The sequence below is a fragment of the Centroberyx gerrardi genome, chromosome 3 (genome assembly GCF_048128805.1).
Source record: "Centroberyx gerrardi isolate f3 chromosome 3, fCenGer3.hap1.cur.20231027, whole genome shotgun sequence".
Taxonomy (NCBI): Eukaryota; Metazoa; Chordata; class Actinopteri; order Beryciformes; family Berycidae; genus Centroberyx; species Centroberyx gerrardi.
This window is the reverse complement of record NC_135999.1, coordinates 8,022,021-8,042,221: the sequence shown is the minus strand read 5'-3', so window position 1 is coordinate 8,042,221 and position 20,201 is coordinate 8,022,021. Positions and strand designations below refer to the sequence as shown.

Below are 20,201 nucleotides of genomic sequence, written 5' to 3'. Positions count from 1 at the left end.
TTTGAATCTTTGATGCACCCGTTAGTGTGATGCACTTTTCTAGCAAATTTGGCACAGTGCAATATTTATAATGTTTTTTTAGCCTTAACATCAAAACAGAAAAAAAGTTCTGTCACAGATTTTACCTTTTGCTTTGGAGAGTGAGCTTCCTTTCTGAAGTTTCTGAAGTTTCTGAACACCTTTCTGTGTTGTTTTTATTTTTGTCAATAAATTGATCTACTAAGGGTTTATAATGATGAATTATCTTTGGTAACAGCAATACCACAAAGATAAACCATTACTGAGAGTTCTATTAGATATTGTTCATTTCTTTCCCTATTAAAAGTGCTGCATCAGAGACTCTACACAAGCAAAGGTCAGGGACTGGGTAGAGGCAGGGCTCGTCACTGTGGGAAAGACACATTCTGTTTTCAAGCCTTACATAATGAAATAACAAGCAGTTATGTGTTCACAATAAAGGTGAGAGCCGGGCCAGAGGGAAACACAGCAGGGAGAACGCAGGACATAGTATTTATGAAGTGTTTAGTGCAGACTGCCATGCAGCTGCATGTTATTATGTTATTATGCAAAGCACCAGGCTTACAGGTCACATAATGTATCCTACAACCAAAGAACAGGCATGTGGTTTTTGACCTCTCTGTTTTTTTTCCCAACAGTAACGACACAGGCATCTTCGTGTCAGATATCATCAGAGGAGGCGTGGCATATTCGGATGGCAGGCTGTTGCTAGGTGACCAGATACTGTCAATCAACGGGGAGGACGTGCGGGCCGCGACACAGGAACATGCAGGGAAGCTGCTGCAGGTCTGACACAGTCACACTCACTTACACTCACACACACACACACACATGCAAACTCTATAAACAAATGAATTGTGCTTTGTCTGCTTTCTGCGGGCGTGTCACCTGATGTGCGATGCGTCACTTTGCTCTCAGAGCTGCGGCGGACCCGTCCACCTCGAGGTGGCTCGCTTCAAAGCCGGGCTGCAGTACTCACAGGGGAGCCAGGTAAACTATCTTTCTTGGCTTGTTTGTATCTTTTCCATGGCTGGCTGTTATTTTCTTTGACCAATACTCTAAAGCAAATGTAAAAATGTATGTTTTGGAATCTTTTTCGATTTAGCCATGATTTGTATGGTACTCAGGGATTTTGTGAGCCAAGCCAGACTTATTTTTAACTTTGTCTCTAGTGCATTATTGTTACTCTTTTCTTAACAATGACACTTTGTGAACCTAGTACTTTAAGTTGTGTTTTATCCAGAGCGAAGACTCCGACTGCTCCACCCTGACCCCCTCCAGTGGATGTGATGCTTCCCTCGGCCACCAGAGGGAGACAGATAGCAAAGCAGGGAGAGTCTGTGAGTGGCACTCATGTTCAAGACTGTTAGGTTGTCAGAAGAAAACAGAAACATATAAAATATGCACATTATGTAGATTATAGAGATGTCTTGCATCTCAGATGTTCAACACTGTTTTTTTTTCAGATGGGAATAATAATGTCTTAAAGGAAATTACACAAACATTATTCTCTTTCCCTCCCCATAGTATCTCAAGACTACCAAGACATCAGGAAAGTAGTGATGCAAAAGGTGAGCCACAAACTCAGTAGATACCTCTATCTGTGTGTAATACTGTCTCGGATAAACTCAGCTGCAACACTAAGCTGTATGTTTTTCACAAGGTAGGAATATGGCTGTGACATTACAGCCAAGGCAGTTTAAAGTTTTCAGCCCAAATGAGAGACACAGCCTCCCGACCCGGGACCGAGGCCCGTGAAAACATTTTGCTGCCCTTGTCATATAGAGTTCATCAGAAGTAGCCGTGTGATCCGTTTTGCGTCACGGTTTAAGAAACCAGGTTCCATAATGTGTGTGTTGTGTCACCACAGGGTGCATGCGACTCCCTGGGCATCAGCGTAGCAGGAGGAGTGGGCAGTCCCCATGGCAACGTACCTCTCTTCATTGCTGCCATGGATACCAACGGACTGGCTGCCAAAACACACCAATTACAGGTGGGGAAGCGCGTGTGTGTGGGTGGCTATGTGTGTGTGTGTGTGTGTGTGTGTGGGTAAGCATCTACCATACAGTTTTATGTGCACTGTGTAACACACACTGATAAAATACAACGATAAAACACACACAAAGAAGAGATGCAATCACTAATTTGTGCAACTAAGATAAAAAGTGACTATATATGAAAACGACAAAATGAAGATGACATGCTAAGATACAACTTTCTGTATGTCCATAAAGTCTACATATCTATATAATGTGTGTGTGTGTGTGTGTGTGTGTGCATCAGGCTGGAGACAGGCTCATCAGCATCAACGACGTGTCCATGGAGGGAGTGACTCACGTCCATGCCGGAGCTCTGTTGAAGAACGCCACCGGAAGCGTCACACTACAGGTGATGTCAGAGCAGCTAGATAATTAATCTGTGAAGCCTGGGAGGCACCGAGACATTGCGCAATCACGTCAGTAAGTTTTTGTGCAATACAGGTGCTGTTAGGCCTCATGCAGAGGAGGGCTGGCAACCGCAAGTGACAATAATGATCCATAATGATCCGTAACCCGCTGCCTCCAGGTCATTATTGTTCTTATAAAAGTCAGCAGCATGCGTCATTTTAATCTGAAAGGTATATTGTGACTAAATGTAGACATCTCAAACATGAAATCCTCAACGACAACATAAAACTAATTAGTTTTATGGTTAACTAGTGCCTTCATTATCAATGTTTTCAAGGGGAATCATATTTATTTCAAGAGCAAGTGTGCACTGTGAGTGTCTGACACTGACAGCCTTCAAATTAATACATTTCTGGAAACATTACTGCAGAGAGAGAGAGAGAGACAGACAGAGAGAGAGAGAGAGAGAGAGAGAGAGAGATAGACAGAGAGAGAGAGAGTTCGATATTAGCAAGGAATTGGATGTCAGTATTTCTTGACAAGTAGGCTGTCAAAAATAACTATTCAATAAAATAACTATTAACCTTTTTTACAGTAATGTTACTCCAGGTGAATTAATATTTAGACAGGCATGGAAGTTCCATTACAGCTGTGGGTTGTCATGAAGTGATATCATTGTTAAATTGCCTCTTGGCTACTTAGAAGGAAGCACTGAACGACCTGTCTCATTAACAGCTGTTATAATGACACTTGGTAATGCTGCTGTGAAAGGAAAGTGTGTGTGCCGAGCTCCGTATTTAAATCCATCCGAAGCTTTTTCATTAAAATGCTGTGTGTGTTCCTGTGTGTGTGTGTGTGTGTGTGTGTGTGTGTGTGTAGGTGGCAGCAGGTGCTGGGGGATGCGGTACACAGGATCACAGTGATGTGTCTGTCCTGTCGTCAGGTCTACCCAGCAGCCTGCCTTCTCTCCACAACAACCTCTGGTACCAAACACTCTCCTGCTGTTGCACTTTATCATACTGGTTTGATTTGGTTTCATTCATGGTCTATTTACTGGATAAGGACAAATAAACACTCTAGCTAATGACAATAAGGCTGCATCTAACCATTATTTTTCAGCATCGGTTAATCTATTGATTTTTTTTTTTTCGATTAATTGATTAATCATTGAGTCTATAAAATGTCAAAAATAATGACAGTCTGAACAGTAGCCAAAAAAACCCTAAAGTATTAATTTTATAATGATATGAAATGGAGAAAAGCAAGTAAATCTTAGCATTTGTGAAGCAGTAACCAGGAAATTGTGTTACATCCACAATTGTGTTTACTTGATAAATGACTAAAATGATGAATCGATTATCAAAATTATAATCAATTCATTTTCTGTCAATCAACTAATCGACTCATCTACTAATCGTTTCAACACAAAATGGCAATAATGATGAACTTCAGCCACAGCTTTAGGGCTAGTATGCTTTTTTGCTTGAATCGGCCAGCCAATCAGCTGTTTTGTTTTGTTTTTTTACATAAAAGCAAAACAGGAAGAATAGAAAAAGAGCATATACTGTAAAATGAAACAACATTTTACAGTAATGGTCTTTACTTCCGCAAATCTCAACTCTCTAATAACCAGCCTAGGATTCATTGTGTTTGTAGGTTTCCATGGTCACAGAAGGACACATTATACTTTTACTATTTTTTTCTTTTCTATTGTCTGTCTGTGAAAGCCATTTAGCTCAGATGCTTCTTTTACAGTAGTCGTCTGCTCTGTCCTGTATACACATACACACATGCAGAGTTTTTGCAGTTGGCCCAGCACAAATGCTAATGTGAAAACTACTTTCAAAAGCACACTCACTCTTCCACACACCTACACACCCAGGACCACGGCATGGACACACAGACACACACACACACACACACACACACACACACACAGAGTCACATTCACATATTCATTAGTGTTCTGTCCCCCCAGTGCTCGTATGTATACGACCATCACTCTGGAGAGAGGCTCCTCTGGCCTGGGCTTCAGCATCGTAGGAGGGTTCGGCAGCCCGCATGGAGACCTGCCCATCTACATCAAAACTGTCTTCAACAAGGTGAGAGGAGCTTCTCAATACCCCGCTGAGAGAAATCTTATATGGGAATCCTGAATCAAGATAAGCCCTCACAGTACAGGATGTAATTCTGTTGAAACGTGCTGCAAAAAAGCATCCGTGTGCATATATGAGACTTAAATACAATTGTATGAATCCACAATTCTCAACTTCAAGGGTTTCAAGGTTTGTAGCACCTGATAATGTAACAAGTGTTGGATTATGTAATGACTTGTGAGAATGTAATAAAATTACGTTCTAAATGGGCTGAAAATGTAATAAACACTGTTAATGTAATAAATTGCCAGATATGATCACATTATTACATTAACCGCCAATTATGACTTTATAAGGGCTGTCAAATATTTGTAACTGATGATGTAATCAATACTGTCTAATAATGTAATAACTATTACATCATCAGTTAAAAACATGTTATACCCTTTAAGAATCATAAAAACATGTTATACCCTTTATGAATCATCAGTTAAAAACATGTTATACCCTTTAAGAATCATAAAAACATGTTATACCCTTTAAGAATCATAAAAACATGTTATACCCTTTAAGAATCATAAAAACATGTTATACCCTTTAAGAATCATAAAAACATGTTATACCCTTTAGGAATCATCAGTTAAAAACATGTTATACCCTTTATGAAGTACTGTAATAATCACCAGTTAATGTAATAATGTGATGCTGTTATACATTATCTGGCAATTTATTACATTCTGACAACTTACTACATTTTCTGGCAGTTATTATACTATCAGTGACTACAAAAATGTCCTTTTCTGTTGCGTCTCTCTGTGTTCCCCTGATGGTCCAAACAGTTTGTGATCTCTATACGCTGGTGATGGACTTCTCTCTCTCTCTCTCTGGTTTTCAGGGGGCGGCCGTAGAGGACGGCAGGCTGAAACGCGGCGATCAGATCATCGCTGTGAACGGACACTGCCTGGAGGGCGTGACCCACGCCGAGGCCGTGGACATCCTCAAGAGGACCAAGGGGACCGTGGTCCTCACTGTGCTCTCCTGAGGCGCGTCCCGGTCAAGGCGTCCCACTTCGATGATGTCATCGACAAAGCGATCCGACGAAATAGAATTCAATAGAGCGATGTGGCTGCAATCTGTAGAGTTGCTTCACGCAGCGGTACAAAGGCAGAGGTAGACGCATAAAGCGATGAAGTAGTGTAGCTCGAAATCATGCGGAGAGTCGATAGGTGCAGAATGATTTGTAGTGATTTGGGTGAGCTGCCTCTTTATCTGCAAACACAGGGGTGTGTTTACATGCTCACAGTATTCCAAATGAAAGCTCATATTCCTGTGTTATTTGGGCTGATCTGTTTATGTTGTATGAATCTTAATAGCCCAATTACGAATATCCCTGTATACATAAAAGACAGGATATTCTTATAATTACCATGGGAACAGTACGCATACAGACCACAAAAACAAACAGTGAACAAGATAAGACATTTCCATGCCTCATTCCACCCGATTGCGAAATATCTTAGCGCTCATATTCAGGTTAGTCATAATAGAGATATGAGCTCATCCTGGTTACTGTGGATGGGATGTGGCATTTGTACGCACCACTACACATGTAAACACATTCATCAATAGCTTACCTGCCTAATGCCTAAACCTGTGAATCTACTGAATGTACAAACGAATGCAATAGAAACGTCTGTCAAGAACCAATGTGATTTGTATTTATGACTGTCTCTTGAATCTGTTCAGTTAACTTCTGTCACACACTCCTAAGACCCCAAAAATGCCAAGTGCTTCTGCCAATCTTTTGTATGGCATTGAGGTTTTAGGACATTTACATAGGAAAATAGTTTTACTTTTATTTCCCATCCTTACACTCTAGCTTTAAGTGTGATGGATTCTTTCACAGTGAATGTATTACATGACATGTTGATAATAAATTATTATTTTAAATAACTGTTGCACTTCTAATATAGAGTGCAACTGTCGGAGTAACACTGATTTATTTACTGATTTATTATTATTTATTTATTACCATTTTAACTTTCTTTAACCTGGCCAGTCCTTATTGTTTTGTAGAGCTTCAAGGGAGTTTTGTTATAGTGGAATGTGCAATCTTGACAAGATGTTTAGAAACCTCCTCATACCTGACAGTCCAGTTGATTTGTTTTATATGAATTGATTTATAACTGATGTTAATTTCACTGTAATTGATTGTATTTCATTTGTTTCAGTAGTCCTCAGAACCACACAACACATACTTTGTGCATTGTGTAACACTGTCTGCGTTACATTGTATAACTGAATGTACTGTATGTGATCTTATTAAATGTCCATTTGTTAGAGTTGTGTGTTCAGTATCTAGTATCTGCATCTAGTACAAGGTTTCTATTAGTCTGCTCACTGATGTACCTCAGCTCCTGATGTACCTCAGTGCAAAAGCTGACATTGAATCCAGCAAATCACTTTAAATCTCTGCAGAATCATCTGGTTATGAAGGATGACCCAGAAATCTGTCTTTGTCACTTGATGCTGTGTGATGTCTGTTTGGAATAACACTGTGTATAGAATAAGGTAGAGAATATCACATTGTTTGACTTTCCGTGCCCACAGACGCAGAACAGACAGAAATATGTGAGGAGTTTGAGATTCTTGAACTGTGTAACAAGGAAGTCTGGGTCTGCAGTTATATTTTTAGGATTGATGCAAGAAAGTTTTGCATAAATCTATTTATTTCCGAACCAGCGAGCGGCATTTTGCCTTGGAGAAAATCTGTTCCCAATGCAGAGCTACGCAGCCGCATTGTTATTAATGACACCAGCGCTACCTCGCTATTAACCCTCTTATTGCTCGCTTGAGTCAGGTATTAATGAATGTGAGTGTATATTTTATTGCAGCGCCTACTGTTTTATTCTCTGTCTCTGTCTTTCTCCATCTCCATCTCTCTCTCTCTCTCTCTGTCTCTGTCTGTATCTGTCACACACACACACACACACACACGCACACACACACACAAGCTGCCATACGCAGGATCACTCATGTTTAGTCTAGGTGCCAAGATGAAGGGTGTGCAGTACGCCTTGGAATGACAGGACAGCACTATATCACAGAGCAGGGATTAGGAGAGACAACAGGAGGAGAGGAGAGGAGGGGAAGAGAGGAGAAGAGGAGAGGAGGGTTAGAGGAGAACATTCTAGAGAAAGAGAGAGCTGCAGAAAAGAGCCTAAAGTTGGGACCGAGACAAGTCGGAGGGATGCCAAGGGAGAGTGAACCTGTGCCATTTTGTTTTTTACATCCCCAAAACTTCAGTTTACTTTTACTTTAATTGCCGGAGTTAGGAGCACAGACAACTTGACAATACATTTGCACACAAATGTCTCATTTAGGAAATAGGAGGCATCTAGGGAGATTCTGTCTGCAGCCTTCACATTAATCAAAGCCATCTGTTCACATTGCAAGCTTTATTGAAACCCAGCCATCACAGTCTGGTTTATCCATATCCAGATGAACAATTGCCCTGCCTAAAGGCTGGCATGAAGAGTGTTTTAAGACGTGGAGGGATGGCAAAATGTTTTTTCTGCATTCAACTTCTTTGTCAGGCACCTGCTTGTTTCGTTCAATACAACAGCTCCTCTTTTGTGGAAAAAGAAACTTTGTCTGTGCCGTTTTTTTTTTAGCACCTAAAACAAATGAATCTTAACAAGAACCTCGTTATTTTTTTTTTAGATATATTTTTTGTCACATTTCACCTCTCATTTTAAGTATTCACTTCAATGGAATTGCCGTCTGTAGCCCTTCTGGGACTCGCAGGGAGAGGATGCGTTAACATTTCCCTCTCTTCTCTTTCATTAACGCTGAAACCTGATCTGCTGGTATTCGCAACCAGGCTCAAATTCCCTCTCCCTCAAACATTTATGCCAGCAGGCCACAGGCAATGGGACCTTTTCCACCCCTACCCCCCTTCCATTGTCTATTCCACTATATATAACACCTATCTACTGTGGCTGCGAAAATGTTATTCATTTTTTTTTGCAGTAGAAAATGAGCAAGATGACTTTCATAACAGCACACTTGACATGAAAGGCGCTAATGATCCTCTCTCTCGGGAAGGGAGCAGTGGCCAAATGAAGATATTTTGTGTCACATCTATGCACATTAATAAATCCACATGGCTGTCTCCTGCTGTCTCTTAGAGAGAGGAACAGCAAACTGATGGTGGATCTAAAAAAAAAAATCTCCATTGCTCCATCCATCCAATGCAGCTCTTTCTCAGGTGAGTAAGTAGAGCAACAAGCCTACACTGCAAAACTGTCAGTCTTAACAAGTAATTCAGCCTAGTATTGAGTCTTAAAATCTTGCTTTCCTTAAGGCAAGTGAAAAATATCCCAATGGGGAGATATAATTTCACTTGTTTCCAATGCAGTTTCGTCTGTTTTGAGAATTTCCTATTAACAAATAACTATATTCTGAAGGCAGATCATCCCACTAGGGCCAGGATGTCACTTTATTCAAGAAAATTCTCAAAACATCTTGATTTCCATTGGAAACCAGTGAAATCATCTCACTCCATTGGCAGAATTTCTCCAATTGTTTTATGAAAAATTAGATTTTAAGACTGAATACCAGACTAAATATCTTACTGAGATTGATGTGTTTGCAGTGTACAACCAAATCCAGTGAACTTGAGATAGTACTGCTACCCAGTAAGAGGATGACATGGAGTCGGGTCCTCTACCTGGGTGTCCAGGTAACTTCCTAAAGACATTGCATCCAAACAATCACACTGCTGCAGACTGGACAGGCTGCTCCTCCAGGAGGCGTCCTGTCCCTCGGCGAGGCTGCAGAGGCTCCCCGCCGGGCTGCTGTCCCGGCTGGCCCCCGGTGCCAGCGGGCCCACGTCAGCCCGCTCCTCCAGCGCCCACCGGGTCGACTCGATGCCGTCGTTGATAGACAGCAGGTGCCGCATCAGTTTCACGTCCATGTCCCGCAGCTGAGCCTGTGTTTTCAAATGCAACAGGACAGGTGGGAACTTGAGCCCGTTGCGCAGAGATGAACACTCGTCCATGCCTGTCTCTCTCCTCCCCATAAACTCATTTGAGGTGCCGTTTTTCCCCACATATGCAGCTTTGATGGAACGACTGTAGCCTACCTGGGCTGAAGCAAGAAAACAATCAATGCTACAAATATGCATGTTGTAGCATATAGTAGGCTACTGGGCTACCCGTATCAACATGTAATTTAATCTATGGCGTTTTAAAATCTTAGTCTTTTTTTAAAACAAGTGGGGGAAATGTGCCAACGGAATGAGATAATGTCGCCTTTATTCCAATGCAAATCAATTTGTTTCAACTGACATTATGGTATCTGCCATATATAGGCTATGCCTTATTTCAAGATATTGATAGGCCTGCTTGTTTCTAAAAAATCCCGAAACAAATTGCATTGGATGTCACGGCGTTGCCATAACTTTCACTCTTATACGAACCTTTTGGGGTTTTTTTTGTTTTGTTTTGGCAGTTAGGAAGCGCGTACACAGTGGAATAACTACTTAACATTTTCATTCCAGCCTATCACATGTTTATCATTTCAAAATAGTAACATATTCCCTCTAAAAGCAAAGGCCTAAAGCTACTCGTCACTGACTTACCATCTCTCGTTTCAAAAGTTGTATCTTTCTCTGTAAACTCTGCGGATCTGACAGCACAGTCTTCTCCGGCCTCTCTGATGTGACAGGTTTTATGTCCCTGAGCTTTCCGTCGCTGACAGAAAACAGGCTCTCAGGTATCTTCCGACCCATCTTCTTCTCGATATCTCTGAAATCTGACGTGATATTGCTATCCATCGCAGGTTAGGCCTCCACAAAACAACATCGAATCATTAATACCTAATCCGTGGTGCTCGCTTTTGTGCGTAATTACGCAGGAGCAGGTGGCCGCAAGTAACAGAGTTCATAGGAAAAAAATAAATAAATAAATAAGTAACAGAGTTCATAAGGGACGCACAAATTGAGAGCTGGCTACCTTAGTAGGCCTATGTGTTTTCCTTTGAAGATGAAAATGTCATAACTGGACGGCGAAGACTTTAATACGCTGCTAATTCATTTCTCTTTCAAAATATGAGGATTTGCATATATCCAAGTTGGGTTTTCCCCTAATTTAAGATATTTGGAACAATATACAGCCTTATCTTTCAGTCCCACTCTGTCAAACCGTCTGCTTGATAAGCATAGTTTTAGGTGACTGGTTCAACTTTGATGAAAAGGCCATAACTGACCACAGAAGGCCTTTACTGAGCTAAAAATGTACGTGGAAGAGCAAAAATCCAACTGAACCGAGGTTAAGCTGAACAGAAGGGAACTAAACTTGAAACTGAACTCTTCACTTTGAGGTGAGTGCGCAACTACTGCACCCCTAAAGAAAAATCAATATTCCTATATAATAGGCTATTCCTGCAGAGACTTCCAGTGTAGTACAGTGTGTCTGTGTTACTCATTGACATTATTGTACTTCATGGTATTTTTTTTAACTTCCCATCAAAATAATAGGCTTAGTTACGAGGATATTATATATAGTCTTGTGATATCTGTATAGTAGGCTCATCCTTCTTAATTGTATTGTATGATTGCTATCGCTCGTTTTCGTAACGGTTGTCTCAATAGTTTTAAGTCAGTCATGGTGCAATTTTACTCTGGCTTACCGCCAGAACTGCCTTGCTTTTTTAAGAATACTGTTTTATTCAGGTTGGATAAGACCTGTCTTCTTCCCTAGATGCATAAATATATTTTGGCATGGATCTAGAACACATCAGCTCAACATATCCAGTGAAAAATTAAATTACTTCACCTTTAATCTTTGACTTGTGAAGCAATAATGCATCACATCCACATGAGGGCGGTCTACGCGCTACTATGAAGACATGGAAATTTGCCACGATCTTAATCTGACTCATCTGTTAGGAGAGAGATTACATGTACGTGGCTTGGTTTGCTAGACATTTTCAGGCTTCAGACAAGCACATTTACACCAGCAGCAAAAGAGCCTTAGTTTAGACAGTCCATCATATGCTCATACATCATATTGTTCACCCAGTAATAACACTACTTTGAGACCAAGTATGTAAGGGAAGGGATTTGAACATCAACCTTTTGAGGGATCTCAGTATGAGTGTTTAAGTGTCTCCCTAAGTTAGAAACCAGACAATCCATGATATTATCCAGAGACATAGCTGGGAGCTGAAGCAGTGACAGTGAAGGGGAGAAATAATTCAAGTCAAAGAGCATTTATTTAAGTTCTGACACCCAGTGGTAGCGCAAAAAAAAAGAGCCATAAAATGTATCCTCACTGTGTCCACAAAGAGCCAGTCGCCCATTCATTATCAATGGAGCTGCTCCAGGCGGTCTGATCTCTTTGGCTGCAGTCTGAGCTCTTTCTACAACTCGAACAAAACTACTCCTCCAGCCCTATACTAGTTTATAGCAAACACAACAATGCCACAACCACACAGACGCTGGGTTCAAAACCAGTGAAACTTTATTAGAAGAATGAGGGGAATAAAAAAAAAAGAGCAAAACAAATGCATGAAAAGGTTAAGGCCTTTCTGGAAAGGTGTCCGGCTAGACGACGGACTGCGATTTGTCCATCCTGCGGTCGTCCTCTGAGTAGCGTCGGAAGGTCTCTCCCAGCAGCGGCTCCAGGGCCTCGGCCGAGCGGTAGGAGCGGGCGCGCACCGCGCAGCCGATGACGCCGCCCACCACCGCCACGACCAGCACCGCCGCAACAATCCCTATGGTGATGATCTCAGACAGGGTGTAGGCAGGGGCTGTGGAGGCGGAGGTGGAGGAGACGAGGGCAAAGGTCATCAGAAGTCATCAGTGTTTATGTCTCTGTGTGTGTGTGTGTGTGTGTGTGTGTGTGTGTGTGTGTGTGTGCGACTCACTTGGCCACTGGACCTCGTAGGCGTATCCCAGGTTTTCTGGGGCGGAGACAAACATCTCAGCATTGGTGATGGGAGGCCAAAAAGGAACCATGTTGAACCTGCTGTTGTGGCCAATAGGAGCATTCTCCTCAGGATACACCGCCTCACCTGGAGGCGGTGAGACACAGATACAACAGGTTTGTGTCAAAGTGTGTGATCTGTGTGTGTGTGTGTGTGTGTGCACATCTTTGTTGCAGGTCCTATGTTTCTGTATCATGCGTGTGGATCGGCTTCTGCGTACCCGGGCCGTGCCTGCGGAGCCACTCGTCGAAGATGGCGTCGGTGAAGGTGTGCAGCAGGACGAAGATGGGATCGTTGGGGGAGAGGTGAGTCTGTCCGCCCGTCCCATTCAGGAACAGGTGGGCCAGGTTGTGGAGGCTGCGCACCACCGGGTCGTACATCCCCTGGGGGGCGCTATAGCCTAGAAAACAGAGAACGACAAAGCCAGAGAAGAAAAGCACGGATTAACAAAATTAGGGACGACAAATGTTGTGATGTTTCTCACCATATGTGCGTGTGCGTGGGAGAGTGTATATGTGTGTGTGTGCATTTTTGGCTTTGGATTTTTGTGTTTGTCACACAGTATTTATGCAGAACTGAGTCCATTTGAACCTAAATATCCCCCTTTGGCAGACGGGTGGATGCTAGATCTCCCATGCTGCTTTGAATCCAGCCCAATACACACAACCGCCCACCTTCAATGGTGTTCCTGAAGCTCTCGGAGGAGGTGGAGTAGAAAGGAGGGGTGTCGAAGGTGTTGAGCTCCAGACAGTCCACCACGTCCTGGGGCTGCGGCAGCCTCTGCACCATGGGCCGTGCCACGTTGCCCGCCGGGTTCCTCCTGATAGGACTGGTCTCTGTGCCTGGGTGAGAGGGACAGAATCCACGGTCACATCTGGCAATAGCTCATTAAAAGAAGATAGAATCGCTTCTTCACTCAAAAAATCACCATGGATGTAAAAAAATCATTCTGGTCGGCATTCGGGTCAGAGTTCTGACTCAAGCCAGTGATGGCCACCATACAAATGAGAGGGAGAGGGAGATCATCTGAACTTTTCTTTCATTCCCCTACTTTCTGATTCCGTGTGAGAGACTAAACTAGCTGGGATCAGTCTTATAAATGACGGGATGACAGTTTCCTTTTTTTAATTATTCACCAAAAGGCAACAGTAGTGAGTGGTAGCTGTGGGAGCAAGGAACTTTCCTAATCTTTTGCAGACATGATCTTTTACTCTTTTTCTATCTCTGTCTTTCTCTCACACACACACACACACGCTCACACACACACACGCCCACAAACACACAAACAGTAGGCTACATAGCTGAGTTGTCTGTCTGTTTGAAGATTATTCCCTCAGATCAAAGGAGCCAGTAGACCGCTAGATTCCTTCCTTGAACAGGCACACGCACAAATGAGGCAACCCCCTCGCCCATTTAAGGAGATGCTGCTTGTTGGGAAGGAAAATACCATGGCTGTCATGACTCTCTAAGAGGATTAATGAGGTAGATCACCAACGCTTGGGCCACTCACATGCTCTAACTATTATCGTAGAACTCCCTCTATATTTCCCTTATACTTGCAATTGTTCATTAACGAACCGATACCTTGAATTTGCAGTGGAAGAAAAGAGGGTTGACATTCTTGATTATTCAGTAATACCTGATGAAAAAAAGCGTTATATGAATTAGGATTAATAGAAAATGAAGGCAGTGGTTGATTATTCCACTGTTAAACACACTCATATCCATACACACACACACAGATACACAGTTCCCTTTTTCCAGTCTCATACCCTTGACCCATTTGGACTCTGTGAAAGTTTAAAGCTCCGCATTCAACACTTGAATAAACATGTTCTGGTGACTGCTGTGGCTGTGGCCATTAATGAGGGGCTAGGCCCGCTGTATGAGAAACTGTGTCAAAGTCCAGTGTTTCGAGACGCCGCGCACTCGGATGCAGCACTTTGGATGCGCACACTGACTCAGAACATACTGTTTAACTAGTGGAGCAGTTTCTGACACACTGTAGTAATACCAAGCACTATCAAATGCACCTCAACAGCTGTGAGGCATTATTTATAGTCACTTATGTGCTGCATGCTCTCTTTATGAGTTGTTTGCCCTCTTTTCTGATGCAGCTGAGACTACGCTGTATATGAAAATCACTCTGTTGCTGGCTGAGATAGTTACTTTCACGCTTGCTGTGTGTGTGTGGGTGTGTGTGTGTGTGTGTTTCCAGTAAGCGTATCGGCCTCTGTCCTCACTGTTGCAGATGGTGCCCATCGTGTCGTAGTCCTCCACGCTCTCGCAGATGACCCTCCACTGGGAGAACACGGAGTTGGAGCTGAGGGAGCTCATATCGAAGCTGCTCCTGGCCCCCAGCAGGTCGTCGGTGCAGATGTCGCACTCGCTGCCTCCGATGGCGAAGTTCCAGTAGGGCAGGGCGAAGGTCGGGTCCCCCAGCATGTCCTGGAGAGACGGAGGTAAGGAGGGGGGAAGACGTAAGGTTTGTGCCGAAAGGTGTTCGGGACAGATGGCCGGGTGTATAGGTGTGTTGAGTGTGTAAAGTTTAATATTGTTCTTGAATTATTGTATTCTCCCTCCTCCCCATATCCCCTCTCCCATCCCTCCTTCCTTTCCCCCTCTTCTTCCCTCTGTCTTCATCCCTCCCATCACCCCAAAACCTTCCTCTCCTTCCTCCCTCCCTCCTCCCTATCCGCCCCTCCCTCTTCCCTCCACTGACCTGCATGTCTCTCTCCAGTTGCAGCAGATGGTAGCGGTGCCAGGTGACGAAGCCCGGGCCCTCGTGGGAGAAGTCCACCCCTCCGAAGCTGGCCTGGCCGGGCCCCAGGTAGGTCTTACTGACCGAGTAGTAGTGGGTCCAGACAAAGTAGTTGTAAATAGTGATGTTCTCGAACTGCGGGGTGTTGCCATCGGGCCCAAACACCTCCTGGTACCTAGGGAGGAGGGAGGCAGCGGGGTGAGCCTCACCTGGTGTTTCCTCTTCACACTCGTCTATCCTGCCCTCCCTCTCCCCTTGTTCTCCTCACCAGTATATCGCACTCCTGTCCTTCTTTGTTACAGTAGAAATTTAATTTTTGACCAGGAGGTGAAAAGGGCTGTGCAGTCGTGCTTCCTGCAGCTGAGAATTATTTCAAAAATGAATCTGCTACAATCCTCAGCTGACTTGGAAGAAGGTCACTCACACATTTATTTCCTCTTGCGTAGACCCGCTGCTGTAATTCCCTTTACGCCGGCCTCACTCAAAAGCCCGTCTCCCGCCTGCAGCTTATCCAGAAAGCTGCCGCAACGGTTCAGTCTGGTGCCGAAGAGACCGCATCGCCCCTTTCTTCACTGGTTACCCATTTGTTTTAGAATCGATTTTAAGATTTTACTGATTACTTTTATACCACAGCATGGTTTAGCCCCTAGCTACATTACTGACCTTTTAGCTCCCCTATGAGCCAGACTGAGCCAGACTGACTCTGAGGTCTTCGGGCAGAGCCTCCTGTCTGTTCCACAGTCTAGACTCAAGCCCAAAGGGGACTGATCATTCTCCTTTAGAGCCACTATTATGTAGAATTCTTTTAAAACACTTCCTAAAACCCATTTTTTTAAAAACATGCTTCCTTTAACAATTCTTAGACTTTTTATTCATTATTGACAAATTTAATATAAAGTCTTGTTCTTTGAAAAGCTGCTATTCAAATAAAGGTTTGTATTATTATAAAGTTTATTATTTCATTCATTGAGCTAGAGTATGAAGTGGGAGCCTATATTTTGTTTGTTTTCTACCTTTATGAAGCCCTTCCTCTACTCAAGCCTATGGTGTTGGAATAGTCTTAGCCTGCCAAAGAGACCTAAAGTAGTTGATGTCATATGCATGTAATGTTGTATATCATGTTTCTATGTGTACCGTCTTGTACAGATGACCAGGTCGGGGTGGACAGTCCTCTTAGCTTGGTCCAAAGCATTCACAAATGCCTGCTTCTCCGCTGCGCTCATCTGCATCACGTTCCTCCTTACTAGAGAGAGGTGAGCAGAGGTCGCAAGGGGAGTGGAAGAAGGGAAGGAGGCAGGGAAAAGAGGAAGGGAGGAGGAGAGGAGGGCAGGAAGAGAGAGAAAAAGAGGGGTGGCGGAGATGTGGGAGGAACAAAGGGAGAGGGAAGGAAAGAAAATGTTATTAAAAATTAACACGGACATTTCCTTTCCCCAACAATTAGCGGCGCCTTCATTCCCTTGGCAGCTGTATTTTTCTTCTGTCTGTCAGTCCCACTGAAATCTTTAAAGGGTACGGCATGAGAGAGGCACCAGCGGTGGATCTGAGTTGTTTAGACAGCGACACCAATGCTAAAATAAAACCGCATCCGTTCCTCTTACCCACTGAGGTCCTCTGGTCACAGTTCGGCCCGGTCAGCCCGTGTCGGCAGCGCCCGCAGTCGTGCCCGCTGAAATTCCCGTTGCACTGGCACGTCCGGTTGAAAAACCGCAGAGGCCACCTCTCTCTGTCGTCACGCCCGTCGTGGGGGTACTGGGGTCCGTGGCGCCGGTTGTCAGCAGCGATGGACACGCACTGGCCCCTCCCCGTGCTCGAGCCGCACTCGTCCCCCGCCGCCCCTGCAGGGGACGGGCAGCACTGGCCGCTCCGCAGCCCCTCGGGGGTGACGCACTCTCGGGGAAACTGGGCCAGCGTTAGGGTGGCACACAAGGTCACCACCAGGAGACCCACTCGCCACATGCTACCAAAAACCCACAGAGAGAGAGAGAGAAGGTGAAGGAAAGAGGGGAGTGTGTTAGGAGCATGTGGGGAGGTTGATGGGGGAATAAGGGAGAAATGGAGTGTAGGTTTGGTAGGGGGAAAGCAGAAAGAGAGAGCGAGGGAGTGGACCGCTTTCTACATGCAGAGTGAAGAGTGTTGCAAATGAATAAAAAAAAAATTGTAATGCACCAAAGGCGCACACTTCAGTTCAGAGCAAAAACAACTCACTCCGTTTGTGTTCCCTTGTTAAAGCCAATTGTCTTAACATTATTCTGAAGCTGCACTTCTTACATTTCCCTGCTGGCAATATTAGTCACTATTCATAATTCACAAAGCCATTAGCTTTCAACTTTTACAAGTCCTAAAATGCTTTCAACAAAAGACAGCGAGAAATGATTTGCTTCAACCTTTTTGTAGTCAGATTTGCTTCTCACCGTTTGAAGCTTGTTGATGAGGAATGTATGAAGGAGTTGCTAATAAAATGGCAGGAGCAATTATTTTACAACAAAACAAGAAGAACAACCACCAGAGAAAAGTTAGCATTTTAAAAAATGTGGAAAAAATGGTCTTGTACTTTGCACTGGTGCAGAAATGCTGAACGTGAATGTGAAAGACTGAATACACCATTCCTTCATGCAGCAGTGTAACACATCTCAAATCCTCTCTAGAAACAAATCTCGATTTTCATTCCTTCGCGATACTAATTTTGCAAATGATATTATTGTACAGTATTCTCACATGCATCTGCAGTTTGTAAACAGCGCTGAGGCAATCCTTCACTGGGACTGATGACTGATAAAATTGATTGAATTATACAGTTCATTATGTGTAAAAGCATCAGTGTAATGTGTTTTCCCCTACCTCTCACTGTGCATGCTGGTCCTCTGTCTGCAGAACTGTAGCCCCCCTAGGGGCGGCCCATTGCCTTCTCCTGGCTTAAATAGCTACCAACCGCATGACCAGACCTTTCCTCCTTGAGCTACTTGTACAGGCACACACACACACACAGACAGTACCCGCAAAGTACACACACAATACACACTGAGGGTTCAAACACTCTTTAAGACTCATACATATCCCTCGTGATTGTAACCCAGAAGAGGCCAGTCTGTGAGCTCACTTACAATAAAAGATTCAACTGTGGAATGGCATGCGTGCCCACATGCTCGAGTCAAATCACTTTTCCTTTTCAAGTAGGCCAACTTTCAGATATGGAGCTGATTGCTGAGGATTGGTTAACTGCAGAATAACTTCTTTGGAATTGGGATGCAAAGACAATAGCACACAGGCAGTCATCATTTTATTCTGTACAGCTCAAATTACAAATGATGATACAAAGGTTTGTTATGCGGAATCACAATCACAAATCAAATTTTAAATCTTGATAATGAAAAATCCAAATGTCTATTCTTGTAGTGTTACAGATTTGCATAAGACTATGTAGATGTAGCACTCTATGGTATTGTCAAAGCACTTTGTGAATAAACCATATTATAATGCTGATAAAACATTCAATTATAGATGCCCCCTGCACATTTAGCCTTGGTTGAAAAAGCTCATTGTACAGTATGACTTATGTGGTCAGTATTAATTTGAAAAACATTCCTAAACAGTTTAATTCTAGCCTAAAGACTTTACAGGCATTAACCAAGTTCACAACATTTTTATCCCACTTACACACACACACGCACACACACACACACACACAATATTGTCAAATTGCTCTCTCTGTTCACTCATTCACACAATCACATACACCAAACATGCGCTCACACTCATACACACACCCATACATACACTCACACACACAAACACACGCATAGACATTCACACACCCAGTACAAAGGGGTTACACAAATCGGAATCCTAGACAGTCTGGGTTGGGCTTGCTTGGGGTTTGAGACATGGAGGAATTTAGGGTAATTCACTGGGTGTCTGGGTGGGTTGGGATGGGCCGTGTGGCGGCGGGGGGGCGGAGAGTGGCTCGTTGTTGGGTTTCATTTAGAGAGGAACAGACAGACAGATGGACCGCCTAGAGAACGGAAGTCCTGAGGTCTTGCGAGGAGTCTGGTCCTGGTCCAGAGCTGGCCGACTCCTCTGTGGAGCCGGGCGGGATGTCTGACATGGCTACCGCCTGCTCCTCCTCCTGCTGCTCTTTGCTTTGGGCCAGGGTTGAAGCCGCATCAGAGGGGTCAAGTGCTGCTATCCTGGTGGAGAGGACAATAGGGCAGTTGGCAGCCATTTAATAGTCGTAATGGATGAATTGCAGAAAGGGGAAAGACGGGGTTATTTGATAGCAGGGATTTACCAACGGCAGGGAGCATACAATTGGAGGCACTTGATAGGAATGATAGGCCAAATCCTGCTATCAAAGACAGATTGTTTGGACACTTAAAGTATCAAGTGGGTGAAAAGCAATATTGTTTTGGCATCACGCTAACCATTTACCTGCTGTTTGAGAATCACAGTCACCTTGATTTGCCAAGTGCGGGCTAGCATCCTGTCAGAAAGACATCAAGCTGCTTCACACTACAAGGAGGCTGTAGGCTCCGCGGCTTTTGCTATTTACACAGGCTTCCCTCATGGTTTGCACAGTTTATCTACGCTGAATTTGCTTGCTTTGCACTATGGCTTCTGGCGTCCTTTGCATGTACGAGGAATGGCACTTGTGTCCTTGTTGTGGAGATGATACTGACGCTAAAGATGTGACTTTCAGAGAGTGTTCTGAAAGTGACTTTTGTTGTCTGTTGGCAGTGTTTTCAGTGATTCACTTGCTCCGATGACAACTGGATTGTCATTGCTGCTGTAAAGTCTCTTAACAAGGGCACATTTCAAGCTGACTCTGTCTACTGTTTAATAATTCAGCGTCGCTTTGTTATCTTCTGTGCTAGGAACACATCAGATTTCCCTTTGGATCTCATACAAAGAAATGCACACTTCCACTTGCACAGGCAACAGGCATGCACACAC

General features: G+C 43.7%; 3 protein-coding genes across 3 annotated transcripts in view; 1 reads left to right on the top strand and 2 right to left on the bottom strand.

Moving 5' to 3' along the window:
* The window catches only part of LOC139913688 (multiple PDZ domain protein), a 33,713-nt gene extending 28,119 nt beyond the window's left edge, over positions 1–5,594 (top strand). The window contains exons 35-43 of the mRNA XM_071901789.2: positions 657–804; positions 937–1,008; positions 1,238–1,391; positions 1,555–1,589; positions 1,889–2,011; positions 2,302–2,406; positions 3,285–3,388; positions 4,384–4,507; positions 5,397–5,594. Coding sequence (XP_071757890.2) covers positions 657–804; positions 937–1,008; positions 1,238–1,391; positions 1,555–1,589; positions 1,889–2,011; positions 2,302–2,406; positions 3,285–3,388; positions 4,384–4,507; positions 5,397–5,543 — 1,012 coding nt within the window. The 3' untranslated portion in view covers positions 5,544–5,594. The remainder of the gene's footprint in view (positions 1–656; positions 805–936; positions 1,009–1,237; positions 1,392–1,554; positions 1,590–1,888; positions 2,012–2,301; positions 2,407–3,284; positions 3,389–4,383; positions 4,508–5,396) is intronic.
* A 3,600-nt stretch (positions 5,595–9,194) lies between these two features.
* On the bottom strand, positions 9,195–10,340 carry LOC139913713 (leucine rich adaptor protein 1-like). Its single transcript, XM_071901835.2, has 2 exons — positions 10,146–10,340; positions 9,195–9,494 (listed from the first exon to the last, which is right to left on the bottom strand). Exons 1-2 carry the CDS (start codon positions 10,338–10,340, stop codon positions 9,195–9,197), a joined length of 495 nt encoding a protein of 164 aa, XP_071757936.1.
* Positions 10,341–12,110: 1,770 nt separating this feature from the next.
* Positions 12,111–18,106, bottom strand: tyrp1b (tyrosinase-related protein 1b). Its single transcript, XM_071901829.2, has 9 exons — positions 18,093–18,106; positions 16,853–17,211; positions 16,389–16,497; positions 15,216–15,429; positions 14,737–14,941; positions 13,168–13,335; positions 12,714–12,893; positions 12,434–12,580; positions 12,111–12,316 (listed from the first exon to the last, which is right to left on the bottom strand). Exons 1-9 carry the CDS (start codon positions 18,104–18,106, stop codon positions 12,111–12,113), a joined length of 1,602 nt encoding a protein of 533 aa, XP_071757930.1.
* Between the last annotated feature and the right edge of the window lie 2,095 nt (positions 18,107–20,201).

Coding starts and splice junctions, on each gene's coding strand:
- LOC139913713 (XM_071901835.2), bottom strand. CDS start 10,340: ATGGATAGCAATATCACGTCAGATTTCAGAGATATCGAGAAGAAGATG. Junction 9,495..10,145: donor AACTTTTGAAACGAGAGATG/GTAAGTCAGTGA, acceptor TTGAAAACACAG/GCTCAGCTGCGGGACATGGA.
- tyrp1b (XM_071901829.2), bottom strand. Junction 12,894..13,167: donor CTTCAGGAACACCATTGAAG/GTGGGCGGTTGT, acceptor TCTGTTTTCTAG/GCTATAGCGCCCCCCAGGGG. Junction 12,581..12,713: donor GCTCCGCAGGCACGGCCCGG/GTACGCAGAAGC, acceptor CACCGCCTCCAG/GTGAGGCGGTGTATCCTGAG.